Source organism: Panthera tigris, chromosome D1 (assembly GCF_018350195.1).
Source record: "Panthera tigris isolate Pti1 chromosome D1, P.tigris_Pti1_mat1.1, whole genome shotgun sequence".
In the NCBI taxonomy this organism is placed as follows: domain Eukaryota; kingdom Metazoa; phylum Chordata; class Mammalia; order Carnivora; family Felidae; genus Panthera; species Panthera tigris.
This window is the reverse complement of record NC_056669.1, coordinates 43,304,459-43,328,144: the sequence shown is the minus strand read 5'-3', so window position 1 is coordinate 43,328,144 and position 23,686 is coordinate 43,304,459. Positions and strand designations below refer to the sequence as shown.

Sequence of the window (23,686 nt, the reverse complement as noted above, 5' to 3'; positions counted from 1 at the left end):
GAATCAAGACAAAATATTACTCTTTAACAGACTACTGTCCTTGCTAGGTTTCAGAAAGAATACCTTTTGCTACAATAGACATTGCAAAAATTATTTTAAAGATTAAGTGGGTGGGAATTAAAGTGCATTTATTTATTTAACATGTAATAATGGAAAGTTACCATAAGTAAAGCCCACTACTACCTGCTGCAGCAAAACAAACAAACAAACAAACAAACAAACAAAAACAGAAAGACGATTAATTGTAATGTCTGTCCACAAGAGGGATGCAAAGTGGGAAGTGGCAGGGACACTGCACTTAGTATAAAACGAAGCACCATCTGAGAAGTTACTTAACGTGTGTTATATATCCATGTTCCATATATACACAACGCTTTGTACTTTTCACATATTATCTGTCATAATCTTAACACCTTATGAGGTAGTTATAGTACTATTATCCCCATGTAGCAAATGAGGACCCTGAGACCAGGAGAAGTGCCATGACCAGTCTGAAATTCCACATGTTCAGATGGAGGATGAGGAAGAGTAAAGGTGAGGAGAGACAGATCAGGGTCAGGGTCTAGTCTGTAAAGAGAACCTTCTAGTTTGTGCATCTGTCACAGATCTAAATACATCTTCCTGCTCAGAAATAAGATGTGCTTTCCTGATAGCCATTGGTCAAATGTGAGAATTACCTGGAACTAACTCTGCCTGCAGGAAAGGAAGAGCACCATTGCCATACAGCTGCTTTGTCTGAGCAGCCGTGGGTTCCATCCTACAGGTGATAAAAGTGAAAAAGAATGCATATAGACACTTTGCCAATGATAGTCTTTGCAGTGAGAGGAAGAGGAACCACTGCCCTCAGCGAAAGCTAAATGGGTTTAAATGTTGGAACTGTTCAGTGGTGTTTAGGTGTTACACCCATGCACTCGCACTGTTAAAAAACACTTCCGTTGTGGAGGTTCCACCAAGGACAGACATGGGGGTGGGGAGGTTGAATAGCTCTGTGGTTACCATTCTGAAATTCTCCATCCTTGATTTCTCTGTCACCATAAAACTACTGTTTAATTACATTTTGATAAACACAAGTTTCTTAGGAATTAAAAATATCACATTATAGAAGAATAGACTATACTCAATAAATATATTTTAAAAGAATAAACAAAGGATGCGATGTGCTAGCCTAAGACATAAAAGATCTTGGAATTATTAGCTGGATCCACTCGAAATGGAGGGTGTGAAAAGGCAGTATACGAAGATAAGATGAAATAAATATTTTTTCTTAATAGTCACTAGGTGGATAACAACACTCAACAATTCCATGGTGTTTTAAAGATTAAAAAACACATTTGTATGAATTTCTGATTTGATCTCAGACCAATTGTGTGTCAGCAAAATATGGCAAAAATGTACATTCCTCCATATATTCTCTCTGGGTTGATGTCAAAGGAAGTATTGCTTTCAATGATGTTTCAAGGGATAACAAGCCTCAGGAGCAGTGAGGTTTCTACAGGGAATTGCTATCTTTAATTAACTATACAGTCAAAGGATTATTTTTCTGACCATAATAAATTTATAGGCCTACTCTTTTTGTTTATGGAAAGATACTACAATGCAAAACCATCACCCTTTTCCTTGCCTATCCTGACAACAATGGAGCTATGTGTGGTTGGCACAGTGCTAAATGCTCTAGATGAATTATTTATCATTATTAAATGAGAGCTAAATGTTATTATTTGACTTCATTGATTAGGAGACTGAGGTTCTGGAAGTTTAAATATTTGCTCAAGGCCAAACATCTAATAAGGGGCTTATGTCTACCACCTGAAAGAACTCCATTTCTGTTTAGAAAACAAACAACCCAAAACTTTCCAAAACAGGAGTTTTCTAATCAGAGAAATAATAATTGAATGTTTTATAAACGATTAGTAACTCCCTTTACACACAGAAATATTTTTACCTTAAAGTCTATTTTATCTGAAATAATTTTGCTTTGATTAGAATTTCTCTACCATATTCCTCACCTGCTTTACTTTCAGCCTTTCTTTATCTTTCTGTTTTGAGCAAATCTCTTGAAAACTGCCTACTGCTCTATTATTCCAGTCTTACAGCCTTTTCTTTGAACTGTAGAACTGAGTTCAGTTAAGGCGAGCCACTTACAACAGTGTCATCTTGTCCTGTTTATCTGTCTCTCTTTGACTATTTATTTCTTCCCCTCTCTTCCTTCCTTGACTACTTTTATATTGTTAGTCTCTGCTTTCAGTTTTCTGTAAGTAAATTGTAATGTTTCACATGGTGAATTTATTTTTATGATGTTGCTTGGGATTTACTGGTACCTCTGAATTTGAGCTATTTTTTCTTCAAATATATAGCCTATATTCTTTCTTTTTCCCCTTCCTAATGGAAGGCTAATATAAAGAAATGCAGGAACTTCTCCCTCCATCCACTATTTCTTAAGCCTTTCTTTCCTACTGTCCATATTTGTGTCTCTTTATGCCACATTCTTGATAATTATTTCAGTTCTATTTGACAATCTATGGTTGTGTTAATCTGCTAAGTTTATGATATTGTATCTTTCATTTGTAGAGGCTCTATTGGCCCCCTTTCCAGGCTGCCTTGAGAAGTTTGTCTTTTGTCTCTTAATCATTATTCTAATGCTCTGGTTTATTCTTTTAGATATACTAAGCATTTGTTTTATACTTTTTGAATATAAAATTTCTATTAAAATATACTCATGGTATTTTTCCCCTCATTTTTAGAACTATGAGCTCATATTCCTTGGTGTCTTGTATAGAGGAATCCTTTGGAGATTAAAATGTGTCCCCCAAAGAGGATTTTCATTTTTCTTTACCAGATAACAGGAGGATGCCATGAATTTACAATCACTCCAAATTTTTGTCTCTGGGTTTATTGGGCTACATACATATTATGATTTCACTGTTCCAATCCAAGCGAGATGGAATGTATGGTCACTAAGTATTGGGGAAGAATTTTTTTTTAATTCTTCTCAGAGCCAAGGACAAAGTGAGTCAATCATCCCCACTATCCCCTTCTGTATATCAGGCTATTTAATCTCTACTTAATACACTGTGAATGGATTCTAGGCCATTTTCAGGGGTCTCTGATTCACTCTCCTACCCTCCTCAGGGTCCAGACCTCATCTCTTGTCCATCAACATAAGCCCATTGAAACCAGCTCTAACATTTGGGGATAGATAGACACATTGGTAAGAGCAAATATGAGCTCAAGTACTCACTTCACTTACTAGTCTAGATAGCAACTTCTTATGGCTTATGACCCAGAGCAATGTCATTCATTCATGTTCTACCATCTCAAACATGTATTAAAAACTATTTGAGTGTGTGTGTGTGTGTGTGTGTGTGTGTGTTAAGAAACATTTTTAGATTTTTTGCATGCTGTATTATCTAGTATGCTATATTTATTTTTCACTCTTAAGCACACACACACACACATACACACACATGTAGATGAATCCTTACTATTAAACTTAGTCCCTATAGAAAATTAAGGAGAAATGTTTTTTCTCTTTTTATTTTGTTTTATGTATTGGCTAATGTAGGCTTGATCTGCTGGCATGCAACTTGAAACTTCTATTCATATGCAAAAAAGTTAAAATAACATTAAAGAAAAGCCAGCAAACTGTTCAACTGTTCAAACACTAGTACTTAACTGGAAACATGAATTACAAGCTGACCAATCCCTACTAAATTTTCAAGTGTAACATCTAGGCAAATTTCACACCCCACTCTAACATATATTTAAACACAGCTGTAACCCTCACTAAAATAAAATTTCCTCTGAAAGCTTTTAGAGGGAATATAGTCAGTTAAAATAAACACCCTTTAAGATTGAGTTTAGATTTTAGACTTTTGTACTACAATCAGCTTTTCCAACCAAGAGTCCTATTTTATAAATTTTATTTAATTTGAACTGTTTTTTATTTAGATAATAATGAATTCTTTATTTCTTGTCAACTTCTATGGCTTCAGGCTCAAATATTTTACAATTTTTTTTTCTCAGACAAGTCATTCCATCATTTTCCTGTCTCTCCTTTTCCTACATGGCTACTGATCTTCCTGCTGAAAGCTAGGTGTAGAGAAAGCTTTTCTCTTAATTGCTGGCTAACTTTAGTTTCTTTAAGCTTTCATACCTGAGATTATATTTTGTTTTGGCTATTTCCTTTCCATTAGTTTAGAGAGAGTTCAATTTAATTAGGAAATAGACCATGGCTTCTACTGTATTATGCATCTTGCTGTCTTCAAAGCCAAAAAGGAAAAAAAAAAAAAAAAAGGAGAGAGAGAGAGACAGAGGAGAGAGAGAGTGGGGGTGGGTGGGGCAGAAAAGGTGGGACAAATAAGCAAAATAATGTTGCAGAATATAATTCAGTATAAATGAACCAAAGTCTTTCGTTCAAATGAAAAGATTGTCAAGCTGCAATAAAAAAAAAAAAAAAAAAAAAAAAAAAAAAACAAACAGAGCAACAGGTCTTTTCAAGAGATTCAAAAGATTAGGTGTCTTATATCAAACTTATACTTTGTATACTTTATACAAAGAAGTTGAAAGTTAAAGGGTAAAGTATAGGAGGGAAATTCTAGCAAAAGCAAAATAGTTGTAGTTACATTGATTTCAGATAAAATAGACTTTAAGCAAAAACATTACTATAGATATACTGTTGCTAATTACTAATAATCCAGCTATCTATGCTTTCAGATGTTTCCTTTGTCATCAAAGACAGATGACTATGAGGAGGAAGACTCGTTTCTACTCTCTTCTCTCCTGCTTTGCCTGCTGAGCATGTATCTCTTCCCTGGCAACAGATGTAGTAAAATGTGACTGAAGGGAATGAAAAGCCCTTAATTAGGCTGTGACTAAGATGATGTGGCTCGTTTCTCTTCAAAGTGTGGTTCTCAGATCAACAGCATCAATTTTACCAGATAACTTGTTAGAAAGAGAACTTAAGTCCCAACTTCAGATTTATTAAATCAGAATCTGTGTTTTACTAAGATTTCAGGGTGATTCACATGTATATTAAAGTCTGAAAAGCACTGCTCCTGTGCATCTTCCAGGGAACTCCATAATGTCAATAGTGAAGTGGGATTTCCCCTTTACTTTTCTCGTGTATTCTGTGAACATTGTCTTCTCTGAGAGTTTCTGAAAGTGATGAGCTAGTGATTTCAAGATCTGGAGGATAATGTCTACTATCTGAATATGAATATTTCCCAACATTGTATGATCAACAAGGAATGCTAATAAAATCACACATAACCCATGACTTCAACATTACTAGGAGACAGGGAATATCTGTTATAGAAAAATAATCACTAAGCACTAACAGAAAAAAAAAAAGTGGTTGAAATGGAAGATAGGCAACTAATGTCCAAATTACATACAACCGTAGTCTCCAAAAACCAAACCAAACCACTACAATCACACAGAACTAAAAAAATAAAGTCCAAGAAACTAAAAATTCAGGAATACCATCAATAAAATCTCACCCTATTAAGTTGCATGGGCTTTGGTAATTAACTGTAATATTAGTAGATTTCATGAGTGTATGGATTTTAATGTCCTGCCTCAGCTTCCCCTGCCATCCTTTTTTCCTTTCCTAGGTGAACTCCAAAATGTTGATTTCAATGTTGAGACATTTACCAACTGCAACATTTTCCAGACAGAATGAATAATCACTCTATTGCAAGAAGTTTAAGTCATTCTAGCTTCTATGCTTATTAAACAATTGATCAGAGATTCTTAGTAAACAAGAGGGAAATTATATAATTAATAAGTAAAACTGACAGAAGAAACAGGTGTAACAGGCAAAATACCACACATGGAAGTGGTTGGAAAACAATGAAACCCCATAAGAATAAAACATAATTTTCTAAGTACAGCCAGCCCTACTGTCTAGACATTGCCAGATTTCTTCCTTTGGTTTTATCACTAACTCAGAAACCCAAGAAAACCAGGATGCTGTGTTAAAATAGTGTAGCCCATTAGTTATCTCCAGTTGCTGGTAATTAGTAGGCACCAAACAAATATTTGTTGAAAGAAGTACTGAAAAAAAAAATCTGTTCAACATGTTCATTTGCCTTTAACTTCAAGACCACTATAGTCAAGTCCTCATTCACTGTTGGGGAGAATGCTCTTAGTAGGGTGAAATATTCTATTCTCAAAACTTCCACAGCAATTTTTTTCAGTACAGAAATTTTAACAGTAAAAATCTGCCTTTCAAAATCCTAGTAGGAGGAAAAATACAACTTAAAAGAGTTATTATGGAAAATTTAAGGAAGATAATAAAACTATGTTTTTAATATATAGTAACATAGAAAATTAGAATGTAGGTTCTCAGATCTAGTTTAAATCATGGCTTTACCAGATGGTGGCTACATGACCTTGATCAAGTTACCTATCACTCTGTGCCTCAGTTACATCCTTTGTAAATAGACAGGGATCTAAATAATACATGTCTCACTGGTTATTGTGAGGATTAAATGAATTAATTCAGGCAAGGCAAAGGACACTGGCTGTCTACGCTTTATCTCTTTTTCCTTCTTCATTCCTAACTCTTGGGTGGTGTTATAGTAATGTGCCCACTTAAAAAAGAGTTTAGGATAACTAGGTATAAGAAGTTCTCGGTTGGGGTTCTGAAAAATTCCTTGAAAGGGAGGCCAACTCAGCCCTCATGCACCTTGCATGCACTTTGCTCTTCTTCCTTCCGCCTGGAATGAGGATATGGTGGCTGAAGCTGAGAAGTCCTCTTGCAACCATGAGAGCAAACGAGAGGAGAGGTACAGACACCTCAGATGTGAGGTGCTGACAATGAACACATTCCAGCCACCAATTATCTTGGTACTTCCTGTTACATGAGAACAATAAGCCTTCATCATTTTAAGCTACATTTCTATTTTATGTAGCTGGATGGGAATACACCTGATCAGCTTTTAACACTGTTCTTGGACACGGTAAGCATTTGACAAACATTAGATATTATTATTAAAAATAATAAAGGGTTGTAATTCGCATCCATTTAATGCTAATTTAAATGTACATTTTTGGAAAATTATTTTCCTGTCTTATCTTTATCTGATTAGCTTTCACTTTAAATAAAAAGTTCTTCTAATGAAAAAAAAATCAAAAACTATCCCAGACTCTTAGCTCCAAATCCTAAAATGAGGTGTACTAACAACAGATACTCTTCATTGAACATTTAATTTAATCCAGGGCCTACACTTGTTCTATATACAACTCCCCTCCTAATCCACATGATAGCTTTCTCAGGAGGTATAACCTCCCCTTTTGGTGGACCAGGAACTAAAGCTCAAAAATGTTAAGTAATTTTCCCGAGGCAGGAAAGACTTATTCAGTTCCTTTTGAGTCTGATTCCAAAGCTCATTTCCTTAATGATCACATATTAATTTATTACAGTAATAAATTATTTTGGTTAGGGATAAAACAAAAAGGCGAATAAAGTCTGAAAAGGGCACACTGTGCCAAGGAACTTCTGGAAAATCCTGCTTTGCAGGCTGGAAGGGTTTGGGGCCATCCTTCATATAACAATTCTTTCTTTATCTGGGAAAAAGATGAACGTCTCTGTTTCTCTGGAGAGGATGGTTTTGGAATTTTAGACCATTCTACTCCCAGGAGATAATCATATCAGTAAAAACAACTAGAAGTGAGAGGGTGTTAAAAAGGCTGAAACAGTATTTAAAATCTATCTTGCTCTAATGGTTCTCGAACATTAGTGTGCATCAGAATTTCCTAGAAGGTTTATTAAAAACACAGGACTGGGTTCCACCCCCAGATTTTCAGAGTCAGTAAATCAGGGCTAACATCTGAGATTTTTATTTCTAACATTATCCCATGTGACATTGATGTTGCTGGTAGAGCAGATAAAGAGGATAGGGAGTGAGTTGGGGCAGGTGGTGATTTTAAATATGTTGATCAGGGTAGGCCCTTAACATCTATGTCAGTTAAGACTTGGTGGGATTGATAGGTGATGGCCCACATTGTTTGGACTTTAGGAACAACTTAAGGAAAGACACTTCACCAGCAGCAGGTTAAGAAATCTCTACTTCATGTGTGATTTTTTACCTAATTCAATCACGTATAAATAAAAGCAACACTGTTTAAAAAACCACTTTGACTGATGTTTGTTTCTTGGAAGTCTGAATTATTCAATCACGTCTTACGAATAGAAGCCATTAATTAATTTAGGGTTTGCAAAGAGAAAAATTCTGACAAGGAATTCTAACAAACAGATATATTATTAAAATTATACCACCATAAACCATTATGACTTGATAAGTTTAATATAAGGCTTTTTTTAAAGTTTATTTATTTTTTGAGGGGGGCGGGTGAAGAGACATAATCCCAACCAGGCGCTGCGCTAACAGCACTAATATAAGGCTGCTTTAAAATTCACCTAATCTAGGGGCTCCTGGGTAGCTCGGTCTGTTAAGTGTCCAACTCTTGATATTGGCTCAGGTCATGACCTCACAGTTTGTGGGTTCAAGCTCCAGATAGGGTTCTCTGCTGTCAGCACAGAATCTGCTTGGGATTCTCTGTGTCCCTCTCTCTCTGCCCCTCCCCCATTCTCTCTTAAAAATAAACACTTAAAAAATGAGTAAATAAGATAAAATTCACCTAATCTATAGAATTCATAAACAGCATCTGAAATCATGGTTTAACTCTGATGACACCACCCTCTTGTAGAGCTGAGAATATTGTTAATGAGCTAGAAATCACTTTATGAAAAAAGGAGGCAGTTCCAGTACAAGGAAGTTAAGGTGGGAATTTAAGATTTGTAACAAAAGAAGAACTTCAGGCCACTTTCTCTCTCACCTGACAGACAATCTCTGAGTCAAAACAAACAAACCAATGAACAGTAATCTCAGAAACTAAAAATACCTAGTGTCTGAGAAGATATATGATAGCAGAGAGTGCAGGACGGGGCAGAACAACGTAAGTAGACGGCTTGCAAAGGTGCTAGATAGAAAAGCACACATGCGTACTTTATCCCCTAGAAACTGTTTACTTTCTCAGCTCATTTTGGGATTTTGGCTGTCTGGCCTCCCAGCTGCAGGTTCCTCTTGGCCCTATCCTTGATCCCCTCCTTACTTGAGTCCGGATAAGCTCATCTCTCACTCAGCACTGAGGTATCCTTGCTGCCTTCCCACTAGCCTTGCACTAACATAATTTCTTGATTTATCACATGTCTGGGCCAGTCTTCCCAATTTCAGCACTGCCTCAGTTTTTGTAGGGTTGTTTGTAGGGTTTGGCGGTCCACTTTGCTTCTGCAATCCTGACAGCAGGGTTTCTATGCGTGACTGTCAGCCCAGGGGCTGGGACCTACTTCCAGCTTAATTCTGACATCTTGCTTGCCTACCTTTGCGAGTATCAAATGAACTGAGAATCCTCATTACTGCATTCCATACTCTAGTCAGAATATCAACTTGTTAGATCTCTTGCCAGATGGGTATTGGCATATCACCCACTACACAAAAGAAAACCTAAGTGTAGGGATGAGAAGATGAGAAACAATAATCCTTTAGGGAAAGGCAAGACTAAAATGTTAGGCATAGCTGTACTTGTGGAAGCTGTACACAGTTGCCTTTGTCAGAACAATGGCTGCCTTCTGGCAGGATCCAGACTGAAGACACTAAGGCAGGCCATATGGTAGGAACTTTCCCCCACCCTGAGTTAAGGCATAGCTTCGAGAAAAGGCAGAAGAGAGCTGAGAATGAGGACTGGTGGAGAGAATCTGCATTTGCAAGGTACTTTGTATTGTTTTATTGAACTGTCACAAAGTCTTACAGAGTAGAATTATGCCAGGCACTGTGCATTCCTCAAAGCAATATTAGAGAGAAGCTACTTGTGAAATAACAAGAAATATTGATTTTGGTCTCTGCCCCTGGCTCCCAACACAGAGCTCCTAAATCTCTTGGAATTTCCTGGGTGATGGGAACCTATTTTTTTCTAATGAGGTGCCTCTTGGTAGGCTCGTGGAAGGGGGCTACTAGTCACCACAAGCACCAGGCCATGATTAAAAGCTTCGAATGTTCAGCTCTATATTTTCTGGAGAGAGAAGCCAAGCAAGAATTGAAGTTAATAATCAATCATGCCTCTGTGATGAAACCTCCATAAACTCCAATGCTGTGGGGTTCAGAGAGCTTCCAGGTTGGTGAACACATCTACAGTCTAGGGAGGGTGGTGCAGCTCAACTCTATGGTGACAGAAGCTCCTGGACTCAAGACCCTTCTAGACCTTGCCCTATGTATCTCTTCATCTGGCTGTTCATGTTCATCTGTGTCCTTTATCATATTCTTTACTACATAGTAAATCCATAAAGTATTTCTGGGTTCTGTAAGCTGTTCTGGCAAATGATTAAATCTGAGGAGAAGGTCATGGGAATTTCTGATTTGTAGCCAATTTGGATAGAGATTGTGGGTACACTGGGGACCTACTACCTGCTGTTGGCATTAGAAATGAGGGTGGACAGTCATATGGGAATGGGGTCTACACTAACTGTGGTTAGTGTCTGAACTGAATTGAATGTAGGACACCCAGCTGGTATCGAAGAATTGGTTGGTGTGGGAAAAACCACACCCTACATCTGGTGTCTGAAGAATTGTATGTGAGAGTAAAAGAAATAGGGAGTTTTTCCTATGGTACCATTATTACCTCCATTTGAAACAGAAACCAAAAAAAAAAAAAAAAAAATGCTCAGAGAGACCTGCCACTTGTCCCCAGTCATGGGACCATGAATCCAGGATGTGATCCAAGTGAAAATGCTTGAAACCCTTCTTTGAACTCCTTCTTCTCCCTGCCCCGCCCCTTCAGTTTTCATCCTCCTGCCCTTTGTCCAGTAGTCATGACATTCTTGTCATGTGCCTCCTAAAATCCTGAGATATCTACCTGCTTTTCCCTGTTACTATCACCACAAAATTGATCCTTTCTCATTGATTTCCTGAATATAAAATTATCAACTAGCTAGTGTGCTAGCCCTCATGTCCTCATGTACCTCATGTCCCTCTCTGGCTCCATGGTAAACTATGAAAATGTGAATCTAAGGATTTTGCTCCTTTGCTTAAAGATCTTTTATGATGTTCCATTGTCTTCACAACAAAGTCCAAGCTCCTGTAAATGACCATCCAGCTCCTTCATGGAGTGGTCCCTGCCCTCATTTCTCCTTACACCCTAGCCCTTCAGTGTGTGTTTACACAAACTGTATACGTGTGCACATACACACAATGTATACATGTGCACACATATTGTATACATGTGCACATACACACATGTACACACACACACACACACACACACAAAGGCTTTTCAGCAAGAATACCTGAAGGTGATCAATGAACAACCCACTTCCATGGCTCTATGTGCTGTTATGCACCTCTTCATCTGGCTCCATACCATTTGTCAAGACTTTACTCAAAGGGAAAATTAAACATCACATGAATTACCTAGATAGGAAGACACTTGCTCTTCTCTTCTTCCACTGAATTTAGTGCATTGATCTATAACTATGGGCCTTTCCATTAAAGTCTGATTCTGCCTTTTCCTCACTAGACCCTAGGTCCCTCAAAGCCACATGCTATGTCCTTATTATTTTTGTATTCTCAGTAATTGTGACTGCCTCTAGTGCACAGTAATTGTTCAATAAATATTTGAAGGATGGATTAATGGAAAAGTGGAGAGAAGAATGAATGAGAGACAGTATGGCATAATTAGGTATAATTTAGGGACCAGGCAGACCTTGAGTTTGGGATCCAGCTCTTTCATATGACTTTGGATAAGTCACTTCACCCTCATTTACATAAACAGATGAAATCTGGAAAAGTCTTCTGAGGCTTCGCAGTTTAAGTGTATCACATGATATCACCATTTGAAGCCATTTTTAAGCAGTCCATTAGAAATGGTAAGGCATTGCTTTTATTGTCTAAATAATGAAGGTTATCCTGTGGTAGTAAACCACATCAAAGGGGAATAGTTCTGAATTTTATCGTAAATAATATTCCTTTCTCTTAATAATTATGAAATCCAGAGAACTTGATCTTCATGAGAACCAAATAAAGACATGTAACATTTTATTCCTACATTTTCACAGTATTTTTATGCACATTCTGGTTAAACTTCCAGAGTCATTGGATCATGTTTTGCTGGCCTAATTGCTAAAATGGTTGCAAGTCATTTGTGAGTAAAATTATTCCAAATGTCTTCCAATCGCTTTACGTCTCCAAGCTGCATCCATAAGGATATGAGTATTTATAGCTACTCTCTTGTTTAAATACATTATAAACCTAAATCCTTCAAAGTTAATGACAGTGACACCAAAGAAATGAGCAACAAACCTTATGTTTCATTATCTCCATTTCTTTCCTCTAACCTATGAATCAACATTTGCTTTGTACTGGGTATACATTCATTTTCTTCTTTTCATTCTTATGTTTCTTTTTTAAAAAAAAATTAATGTTTATTTTTGAGAAAGAGGGACACAAAATGCAAGCAGGGGAGGAGCAGAGAGAGAGGGAGACACAGAATCCCAAGCAGGCTTCGGACTCTGAGCTGTCAGCACAGAGCCAGATGCGGGGCTCGAACCCACGAACTGTGAGATCATGACATGAACCGAAGTTGGACGCTTAACTGACTAAGCCACTCAGGCACCCCTCATCTGTCTCTAACAATGGTCACACCTATTCATGCTGCAAGAGTTTTCATGATGCAACATCTCCAAATACATCCTGATGAGAATGGATGTGCTGGGCTTTGGCAATGCGTCAAATGGAAGATCACAAATGTAAAAATGTGATGAATGAACAGTATTATATTTTGGAATAATGTTTCCCAGCAGGGAACATTTTTTTTCCCCTAATGGCTTTCCATTAAAACACACACACACACACACACACACACACACACACACACACACACACTTCAAGAACTGGTCAGTTCTCTTCTTCACAAATATTTTTTCACTGAATAAAATGTACTCTTTTCCCTATTTCATTATCTGTTAGGTCATCTCTTGATAACAAGATGCTTAAGATTATAGGTACGATATGCTGACTGGAGATCCTACCCTCAATTCAATTACCACCATCCACTTATCAGCTTTTATTAACCAGGGTAGAGTGTGGATCACTAGAAGGTCAGCTACACTATGCTCTGCGAAAATCACCCTGTAACACTACACGATATAGGGCAACAAGTTACTTCTTAAACAATATTTCAGCTTTTAAAACATGTCTCACTAATAGAGTCTGTATTTAGTGAGTCACTAAAACAAGCAAAAAAGTGAGGGGAAAAAAATCTTAGCGTAAACAGGTATACTGCATTATGAATGAAGGCAACAAATACTAATGGTCTGATTACATTTTCAGCTTTCTGGAAATTTTTGCATGTCACAAAATTACAAATTCCTTGACTTATTTGTTATCTTCAATAACAAATAAATGATATTATATTTGCAAGTGAATACAAATGAGAGACTAAATGAGGATATTTAAAACCATGAATAATTCAAAAATAGTTTAAATTAGGTCTAGACATACACAAATCCCTGCCCACTTATATTTACTGAATGGCCCTTAGCACAATGGTCTCTTCTACCCCAGCATTCTTTACATGGGCATTACTACATGCCCAGAGTTTTTGTTCCTATGCTCTATTCTGGACCAATTTAACACTCTTCAGGCACAGCACAAATAGAATTCTATTATCCTTTCTCTGTTCTCAGCACCTCCTAAAATTCCACTGCCAAACTAGACATTATATGGGCAATGGGAGGATGCAGATGCTTAATATTCTATAACTTGAATAAACTAACTGTATTTAATCCAGAATTTTTTCATAAATGTTCAGACCCAGAAACCTTTAATTAGCATGCTTTCATTTGATAGTTCAGAAAACTGAAACTCATAAAGCTGTTAAGTGGTCACCAAAGCAGTGCCTCACATCAGCAATAGTTTAGAAATATTAAATAAATAGTACTTCCCTAAATATTAGTAAGGGCAGGTTAACAGAAGTATCCTGTTATAAGATCAATGAACGATCTATTTCCCTAAGGTGTTTGGAAACATGCAATTCTAGTTAATTCTATATGTAATTTTAAACGAATAACACTTGCAGCTAGAATGAAGTATGTGTCAAGTTGAGTTCTAAGTATTTTTTCATTTATTAATTTATTCAGTCTTCATAACACCCCTAAGTGGTAAGTATTATTATCTCACACCTTCCACACAGGTGGATCTGAGGCACAGAGGGTTAGGTGACCCAAGTCACAAAGTCAGCTGGTAAGACAGTCTGCTTCAGAGTCTGTACTCTTAATCACCACGACATGGGGTATGTGGCATCAGTGGACGACTTTTATTCTTCCAGTCCACAGATGCAAACAAAACAAAATGAAACAAAACAAAACAAGTTTACCCTAAGGATTAGACACTGACAAAGGATCGCCACATGGCATCTCTGTTAAATATTAGCATGAATCACATCACTATCAGAAAAGTAATCTAAGAGCAAAAAAGATACATGTAAGAACATACAGCTAAGGAAACTTAGGGAAATAGCTGCAAACAGATTACCAACAGAGAAATGACTGTGATTCCCCTCTTCAAGCAAAAGTATCAGGCGGACAGTAAGCCTAAGAGGCAGAAGAACAGGCATCAGTGGCCTCTAAACAGCAGCTGGAGACAAAAACACTGACAGACATGTGTCAATTCCTTCGGGTTCCTCTGTGCTCCCTGTCAATACGTATATGAAACACCATGTATGCATGGAAGGCTGTCCAGGCTTTTTGTCTGTCCCTGAGGAGGAACCCCACCAGGGGACTAGAAGATTATTACTTAAGATTAAATCTGGATTAATATCAAAGACAAAGAACAGGTAATTTGGATTCTGTATTTAATTTTGTTATCAGAGTTAAAGAAATACTATCAAAGCTAAGTATTAGAGGAAAAAATTATTCTAGAAAGTGAAATTCAGTGGATACTTGAAAACACTGCCAAACAAAAGAATGAGTCATTTATCATATTGATTGGCTTTGATGAAGTATATATAAATCAAGCTCTAATTCTTTAACTTGGTGAGCTTCCTTTTCTATATCAGATACCAGATTATTCACTCTCCAGCTTGTTGTATGGTAGCTAGTAAATACAATAAGACATTCATGAAGTAGAAGGTGCACCAAGCTTCTACAGGAGGGATCAAGATACTAGCATCCATCAGCTTTTAGGGAAAAGGATGCCTAATAAAAAAAAAAAAAACCCTGCTACTTCCTTATTTTCTGGAAAGATGAAGGCATATTCCTTCAACCAATAAGTAACCTCTGGCATCTAAGAGAAGAAAGAGATTCTACTTCCCATAATTATCAAGATAGTAAAGAGGAATATACAGAAATTACTAAAATCGTAGCTAACATGTGGGTTATTTGAAAACCACTTATTACAACATGAATGAATCCTTGCATTTAAAGGTTAGAAAACAGGAAACCAGATGAGGGAACACCCACAAAATATCTGTTGCTACTGATACAGATTCAAGCAAAAAGGAGCACGGCCAGGCACCTATAAGAGCAGGTAACTTACAGTCTGCACTCTGCACATGCTCCCAGTCACAGCTGGGCTGTACCACAAGCAAGTCTTTTTTCTCTGACCCAGCTGTGGGTTAAGACATTACAGTACAGGAGATGCCCTACTTAATTAGGTTAGGGTATTCTAGCTTTTTCAGAAATCCTTAGAAAGAAAACATTGTTTTTTACCTCCCAAATCTCTCCCGTCACCACACCCCTCCCCTTCCCAAGATCCACTGAACTCCTAGTGCTTACTTGGGATAATTTCTAGATTGAATGAAGGGTAGAATCTCAGAGTCTTGACTAGATGGAGGAAGTAGTAAGTCTCGAAATCGTTCTGTCAAAAGAAAAATAAACATCAAGTTGTGAAAAAAATCATTCACGGAAATAATGTCAAAATTAAATTATTACCTATTCTTTTAATTTGTCAATTATTTTGACTGCACATCTTTTATTAGAAATGTGCCCACCATTTTATGTAGTACTAAAATATGTCTATTTTACTTTAATGACTCTCTTTTTATGATTAAGATATTGCAACAACTATAAATACAAATATAAAAAGTACTCATTAGTGTAGACTAGCAAAATCTTGTAATTGAAAGATTAGAAGAGATATTTATGACCAATAAATATACCTAGAAAATACACAATCTCATTAGTAACCTGGGAAGTGGCAATCAAAACTACATACGGATAGATAGCATTCACATCATGTGGCATTAGATTGACAGAAATTAATCTCATAAGATGAAGTGTTAGAGAGGATGTGGATCAACATAAGCTCATATATTTCTGGTGGGAATGCAAACTGGTACAATAGCTTTGGAAAACAATGTGGGATTATCTTTTAAATTTAACCTCTGCACAACCTAAATGCCTATATTGCCATTCTGACGTATATACTTGCAGAAACGTTCACATAATGTCTTAGGCAGCAAGTAAAAGAACACTCATAGCAGTACTATTCATTACAACATAAAGACAAACCACTCAATTGCCCATCAACAGAAGAATTGACAATCTGTAGCATAGACACACAATGGAATATTAATTGAAGTGAAACAGAATGAATTCAGTTACAAATAAAAGCATAGTAAAATAGTGAGTGGAAAAAATACTAGTAGATTACATACAGAAGAATATCATATATTGAGTTAAAAAAACAACCAATGTATTGTTTACATGTTATATATGAAAAAAAAGCAGCCCAGTAAAGAATAATATACATAAACCAGGATAATGGTTATCTTTTAGAAGGGGTAAGAAGATGAAATAGAAAAGCAAAAGGTAGGTCATAATTGTTAATATTTCATATCTATGAACTACTGCATCATAAATGAATAAATAAATCAATGCAGACCAGGGATAATCCAATGATGACACTGGCCCATGAACCAAAAATTTGATTAATAAAATTCTGTGCTTATGAAGTTCATAATGAAGGAAGGAGGGAAGGGAAAAGAAGGGAGAAAAGAGGGAGAGAAGAAGGTAAGAGAGAGGAGAGAGAGTAAGGAAATGGGAGCAAAAAAAAAAAGAGAGAAAAGAGGAATGTAAGGAAGGATCTTCAGTTCTACTTTAGAAACAGTTGTACTGCACAGTGATCTGCCTTGCATAAAGTAGTCTATCACTCTGATACTAATCCCGTACTTCCAGAACTAGATACTCATTACCTCTAGTCTTTCCTATGGGAAGGCTTCCTTGATGCCTCCTCTTTTTTTTCTCTCCTCCTACAAAATCTGGAATAGATGGCCCTACTGTGTGTACTCTGAGTATACTCTGTGCTTACACTTACAGAATGTTTCATCCTACGTTTCTAATGTTACGTGTAATTGTCTACACACCTCTCCTTCTCCCTCTAGAAGTATAGTGCCACCAGGATACAGAACATTATCCGATACAGATTAAAATGTTAGGTAAATATTAGTTGAAATGATATTTCCATTTTTATTGCATAAAGAAAACTCCCCCAGTTAATCATAATGCCTTTTAGAAAAGCAAAACTGGTCATCTATCAATCATGAAAAGCAAGGGTACCAGACCTCCAGCCTTGAGAGGGTCACACCATCAGGCTGAGACAGAGTGCAAAGCTGAAACTCCAATCTGCAGTAAATCCATCTCTAACTGAAGGTGTGCAATTTCCACAAAATACTGAAAATCTGCAGTTGATGACAATCCCCACTTCCCAGTTACTGAAGAGCCAGATGTTAAACATTTGTGAACACAGTGTTTACAAAGTAGGCTGAGAAGCAGGATGTGGATTTTTCTTCATATTTATTGAAACACACTGAACCAGATATTTAATTGGCCTCTATTCTCCTGCTTGTGTTCACCACTCTGACATTCGTACAGTGCACCTGGGGAGGGACTGAGAAAAGAGTCCACAGAAACAAAAAAGCACAATTTATTTTTCTTCTTCAAGTACACTTCCTCTTTGAGTTCATATTTTCAAAAATCAAATTATATTATTGACTTATCTACTGATATTTTTAATGAACAGAATTAATGTTTATTGCAATGAAATGACTAGTAAATTCTTCTGATATGACCATTGTCTTTCAGTGCACTTTGCAATTTATTGTAGCATTTCATTAAATGAATGATTTGTAGTGTTTCTCCTTTTCCCTTTCCCCCCTCCATTTATCCCTTTCCCAAAACAGATCTTGAAAAATAAAGCCAAAACCCAACAGCAAACATGAACTTTATACCTCAAGTAAAGAACTGTTCAATCAAACAGCTACATTGAATACGATATATCCTTGGGTGCTAAAAATATAAATAAAAGTTTTACTGAATGATTCTCAAACTGATTTAAATGCAAAGAAAAATCAGAATTCCTAATGTAAACAACCATAACATAAAATAGCTGGAGGTTTTCACACACACACACACACACACACACACACACACACACACACAAAATTTGATTGTAAATCTGAAGACAATCTCTAGAGATAACATATTGATAGGATTTAAAACACACACACACACACACACACACACAGAAAAAGTAGCATGTAAGAGATTATTTACAAAGCCACCTGAACTATGAAATCTATAATGAATATTCCTACATTCAAAGCATCCTTTAATCTGAATATCATAAATGCAAACAATACCAAGCAAACATGAAGATCCTTCAAGTAGCTATCATGAATGTCAAAAAAGTTCACATATACACAAATAGAAAATAGCAGCCTAAAACTACATCCTTTTAAAATGTTTTTTATCATTATATTCATAAATTCCAAAATATGACCAACTTTATCCCATAAATGTATGATTGTTCACTTTTTCTTTATGAGAATAAAAGTACACAATAAAAATTATCCTTAGAGGGGCACCTGGGTGGCTCAGTCGGTTGAGTGTCCGACTTCGGCTCAGGTCAGGAAATCATAGTTGGTGAGTTTGAGCCCCGCATTGGGGACTGTGCTGACAGCTCAGAGCCTGGAGCCTGTTTCAGATTCTGTGTCTCCCTCTCTCTGCCCCTTCTCCGCTCATGCTCTGTCTCTCTCTGTCTCTCAAAAATAAATAAACATTAAAAAGAAATTATCCTTAGAAAAATCCAAGTATGTGAAAAATCATTTAGAATTCTTACATTAGTCCTTCTTTACTCTCCTAGATTTCTGCCTATCAACTAATTAATTAGCAACCCATTGTTTATCAGACGCTGGGAAAAAGACCAAAACAGATGGATATTTCCTTTGTTAAGAAGCAAAATTTTTAAAATAATACTTCATTCTCTTGCAGCAAATGTCACACCAGATGAGCTGCTTTCTCAGGAGGCCCAAAGTCTATTTCTTAAGAAAATGACAGTTATGCAAACACTGGATCTCAGTCCTTCTATGAAGCTCTTAGAATAATTTCACTAAAGCCAATGAAAAGAACCAGAGGATTTTCTGAAAAATGGTATTTTGATGAGTTGACGAATGATGAAATGATGTCTGAACATGATTTTCTACCAGTCGGAGATATACTTTAATTAACATAAGCTTTTGTAGACTTTCACCCACTCTTCCCTTCTCCCTATCAACAGAATGATCCTGAGGCTATCAGATCTGGAGGACATACTACACATGATTACACTGATTTGGGCTCTCTGGACAATCAATTGTGAGACAATACACTTAATTATTTAAAATCAAAGATGAGAAAAATAAAATAATCTTTCCAATCCTAACTCAAAATTTTGTACATTTATTGTGACTCAATTCTTTATTTTCCCTTTTGTGAACAACAGCCACTTTGTAATCCTCCCCAAACATAAGATGTAACAAATACAATAAGAATTCCCATAACAACAGGGGTGCCGGGGTGGTTCAGTTGGTTGAGCATCCGACTTCAGCTCAGGTCATGATCTCACAGTCCGTGGGTTGGAGCCCCGCATCAGGCTCTGTGCTGACAGCTCAGAGCCTGGAGCCTGCTTGGGATTCTGTGTCTCCCTCTCTCTCTGCCCCTCCCCTGCTCATGCTCTGTCTCTCTCTGTCTCAAAAATAAAAATAAATACATTAAAAAAAATTGAAAAAAAAAAAGAATTCCCATAACAACAAAAGACCAAAATGCAAACTCCTGAGATAAGAAAATAAAATCTCCCTGTCACAATAAAAAAAGAAAAGAAAACAGAAAGAAAAAGAAAAAGAAAAAAGAAAGAAAGAAATTAAAGGCACAAAAGAAAACGAAAACATGATGCCATCCTTCTGTAACGCAAAAGTCCTTTGCATCTAAAGATGTTATCATAGCCACCTAATTGGTATCTTCAATAAGAACCTAAGAAATAGTTGTTGTTTGCTGGAGGAACACTGTCAAAGTTTTACCATTTCCAAATCATGGTTTCTTTCCAGGTAATCCATTGTCCTTACCTTTGTTTCTCCATAGTCTCCACTATGGAAATGAGTATTTCAACTACTTCAAGTATTATGTTATCATGGGCAAGGAAAGAAACTCAAATAAAACATCTCTAAAGAGTGATAATGTTGCTTTAAAAAACCTGGTAAGAATTTACTGATATTTTTATTAATAGATATAAATTTTCTCCCTCTTCTTTTTCTTTTGAGAGAGAGAGAGAAAGAAAGATTATTAAGCAGGCTCCACATTTAGCATGGAGCCAACTCCTGGCCTGATCTCACAAACCTTGAGATCATGACCTGGGCCAAAATCAAGAGTCAGATGCTTAACCTACCAAACTACCCAGATGCCCCTCTCCTCTTTCTTTTAATGCTCATATTACACTTAATTTTCCAGTTTTAATTTTTTTTTCTTCAAGAAGAATTAAAATAAAATCCTTAAGGGATATTAAAGAGACTTGTTAAAGACTTAATCTTAGTTTTAAAAATAACTAGTATAACCTTTTGGGATGAGCACTGGGTGTTGTATGGAAACCAATTTGACAATAAATTTCGTATTAAAAAAATAAAAATAAAAATAACTTAGTATAATGTAATGTAGTATCAGAAACCATAAGATAAATGTTGCAAGGAAACAGACATCATCCCCATGCTCTTAGTATTCAAGCAAAATCCATAAATGATTACACCATAACATCACTATTATTTTACAAGGAAAACTGAAGATTATCTCATAATACAGGCAGTATTATCAATGAATATGCATTATACAGGGCAGACCAAAGAACAAATCTTCCTTTATAGTTTGCAGTACTTAGAAGCAACAAGTTATATTAGAAAAGATACCAGACTGGTTGTCAGAAAGTCTGAGTCCTCTATCTATTTCTGCCTCTATTCTTAATCCCTTCTCTCAATACACAAATGAGTGAGATGAGTTCAGTGATTTTCTAACCACTTTTCAACTTCAGGTCCCTTAAAGAACATATGCTTCTGGAAGGGAATCTTACAGGGAGATATGAAGGGAATCTTACAGGGAGCTGTCTTGATTTACCTAGGACGGTTCTGGTTATACTTGCTAGCATTCTGCTCAATTTAGTATTCATCTCAGAATCTTATTTTTTAATTAAGTGTTACTAATAAAATATGCTAGGGATGCTGTGGTTGATACAGAGAAGCAACCCCCTCCCCCACATTCTGCTTCAGTGAAGTATCTGTCATCTGGTATTTGCTCCGGGGCTTCCCACCAGTTAGGCTAAGGTTTCGTAGAGTCTGCATGGTGGTTCAAGTTCTTCCTCAACCCAATCCCACATCCTTCCTTTTCCCTTCAGGGGCTCTGATCCCTAATAAACATTTTACATTCATAAATTACTTCTCAGACTCAGTTTCTGGTGAGCCCAACCTGCAGCAGATGGCCTTGTTAGACCTCCACTTTGTGTGTAGAGCTTCTGCTATGTTTTCGGCTACCACTGGGTAAGATGCACATGCATGTAGTTAGGTCAGAATAAATCAATTTCTTTCCAGCCCTTTCTAGAAGTAACCTAATTAACACCTTCATTACAAGTACAGATGCCCATTGTGAAAATGAAGTGCTCTCAGACACACATTCCTTGGGACAAATAACACCATTCAGTTGAGCTGATAGTGGAAGAAGTAAGTAAGTACCCTGCAGGCCATGTGGTATACTAGCCTGTTGCACCAGACCCTGTGCTGTAGTCCGTGAGATACACACAGACGTCAAGGTTTCAGGTGATGGTGTCGGTGGGAAATGCAGAAAGCTATAATTTAGGCTGATATGAAAATTATACAGGAACTAGAGTTAAATACTCCACCCTAAATTGTACAGAGCAGCCTGAAAGCTCTTATTTTGTCCTTTATTATGAAGTATAGGAAATCATTTCAACAGTACTAAGCTAAAAAACATAATGATTAATAAAAAAGTAAACACTAAATTTACTGTACTTTTTCAGAAGAGTTGAACGTGTAACTTGAGCAAAATGTTTGTCAATATCTGCCATCCACCCAGGAGGCCATAACGATTTCATTGAACACATGAAAACAATCAAATCTGTTGACAGTGAATCAGCACCTACTTTACAAGTTACTCATTATTTTATGAAAACTATGCACAAGGATGATAATTTAACACATAAATATGTAGAAGGTCTAGTAGGTGATCAATGTTATGGGGAAAAAAATAGCTTTACAGTAATTGGGATCTATTCAGGTGGCCTGGTCTCTGTGCATAATGGTGAATATAGATTGACAATTCATCAAAAGATACTAGTAAAGCAATTCTAATTTCATATTATTGCTCAAAAACAAATCATTGATACATGGGAAGGTGGGGAGGAGTGAGGAAAGAATATTTTCTAAATGTCCACAAACCTCTTACACCTTCCTTTACACTCCTTCCATGGCTTGTGTAACTTAACATTCTCTATTACAAGGCAGCTTTTATATCCCAGGGGTCTCTAGCTCATATGCTCATAGGGAAAAATAGGTATTTATTTCAATTCACTTTTTCTTTCCTATTTTTCCTCTCTCGTATTCAATTTTCTGTTCTTTCTCTTTTTTTAATGAAAACAAGTCATTTCAATGAAAATTCCTGTTTCTCACTTCTCTATTTTCTACCCACCCCCTTTGACTGTATCATAAAAATGCAATAATAGTTCCAAAGGACATTCTTCTCTTTAGAAAGGGAATTGCAGGTAAGAAAATAAGCTGGCAAAGACCATGTTATGGTTAACGAGGTCTTTTAACACATATCTTTAACAATGTTTATACAAACACAAAAGAATGGGGTCTAACTATTGGACTTCAAGAAGAAAACAATGGCATGGATGATGAAGTAAACTTAAGAGAGACAAACAATAAAACATGGGAAATGTTCCTTTCCACCTAAAAGCACAAAACATCATGAGTAAGAAAAATATAATATAAAAGAGGGAGGGAAGGAGATTATATAGACAAGGGTGTCTAACAGTGGCTCAGTATGTTTATTGCAATCATGCATTCTGAAATTGGGGTGGAGTCAGGGACCACTGGGCCTATGGCGATACACACTGGAGTCAAAATTCCATTAAGTTCCCAACAGCCCTGTTAGTGGTCTGCTACAGTAATGTTTTGGTTCCTCAGGATATAGTGTCACCGTAGAGTCAATGTTTAGTTCCTCAAAGGTTGAATGTTCCCCTTTCACCCAGGCACTCACCCTGCCAAATCATAAGATCATTGTACAGTTTAATTTTGACAAATAAAAGGGTCTTTTCTC

General features: G+C 36.6%; 1 protein-coding gene across 1 annotated transcript in view; it reads right to left on the bottom strand.

The window, feature by feature from the left end:
- Positions 1 to 23,686, bottom strand: part of NOX4 (NADPH oxidase 4) — a 166,845-nt gene that overhangs the window by 36,264 nt on the left and 106,895 nt on the right. Inside the window, exon 13 of the mRNA XM_015536135.2 lies at positions 15,830 to 15,911. Within this exon, the coding sequence (XP_015391621.2) occupies positions 15,830 to 15,911 (82 nt within the window). The remainder of the gene's footprint in view (positions 1 to 15,829; positions 15,912 to 23,686) is intronic.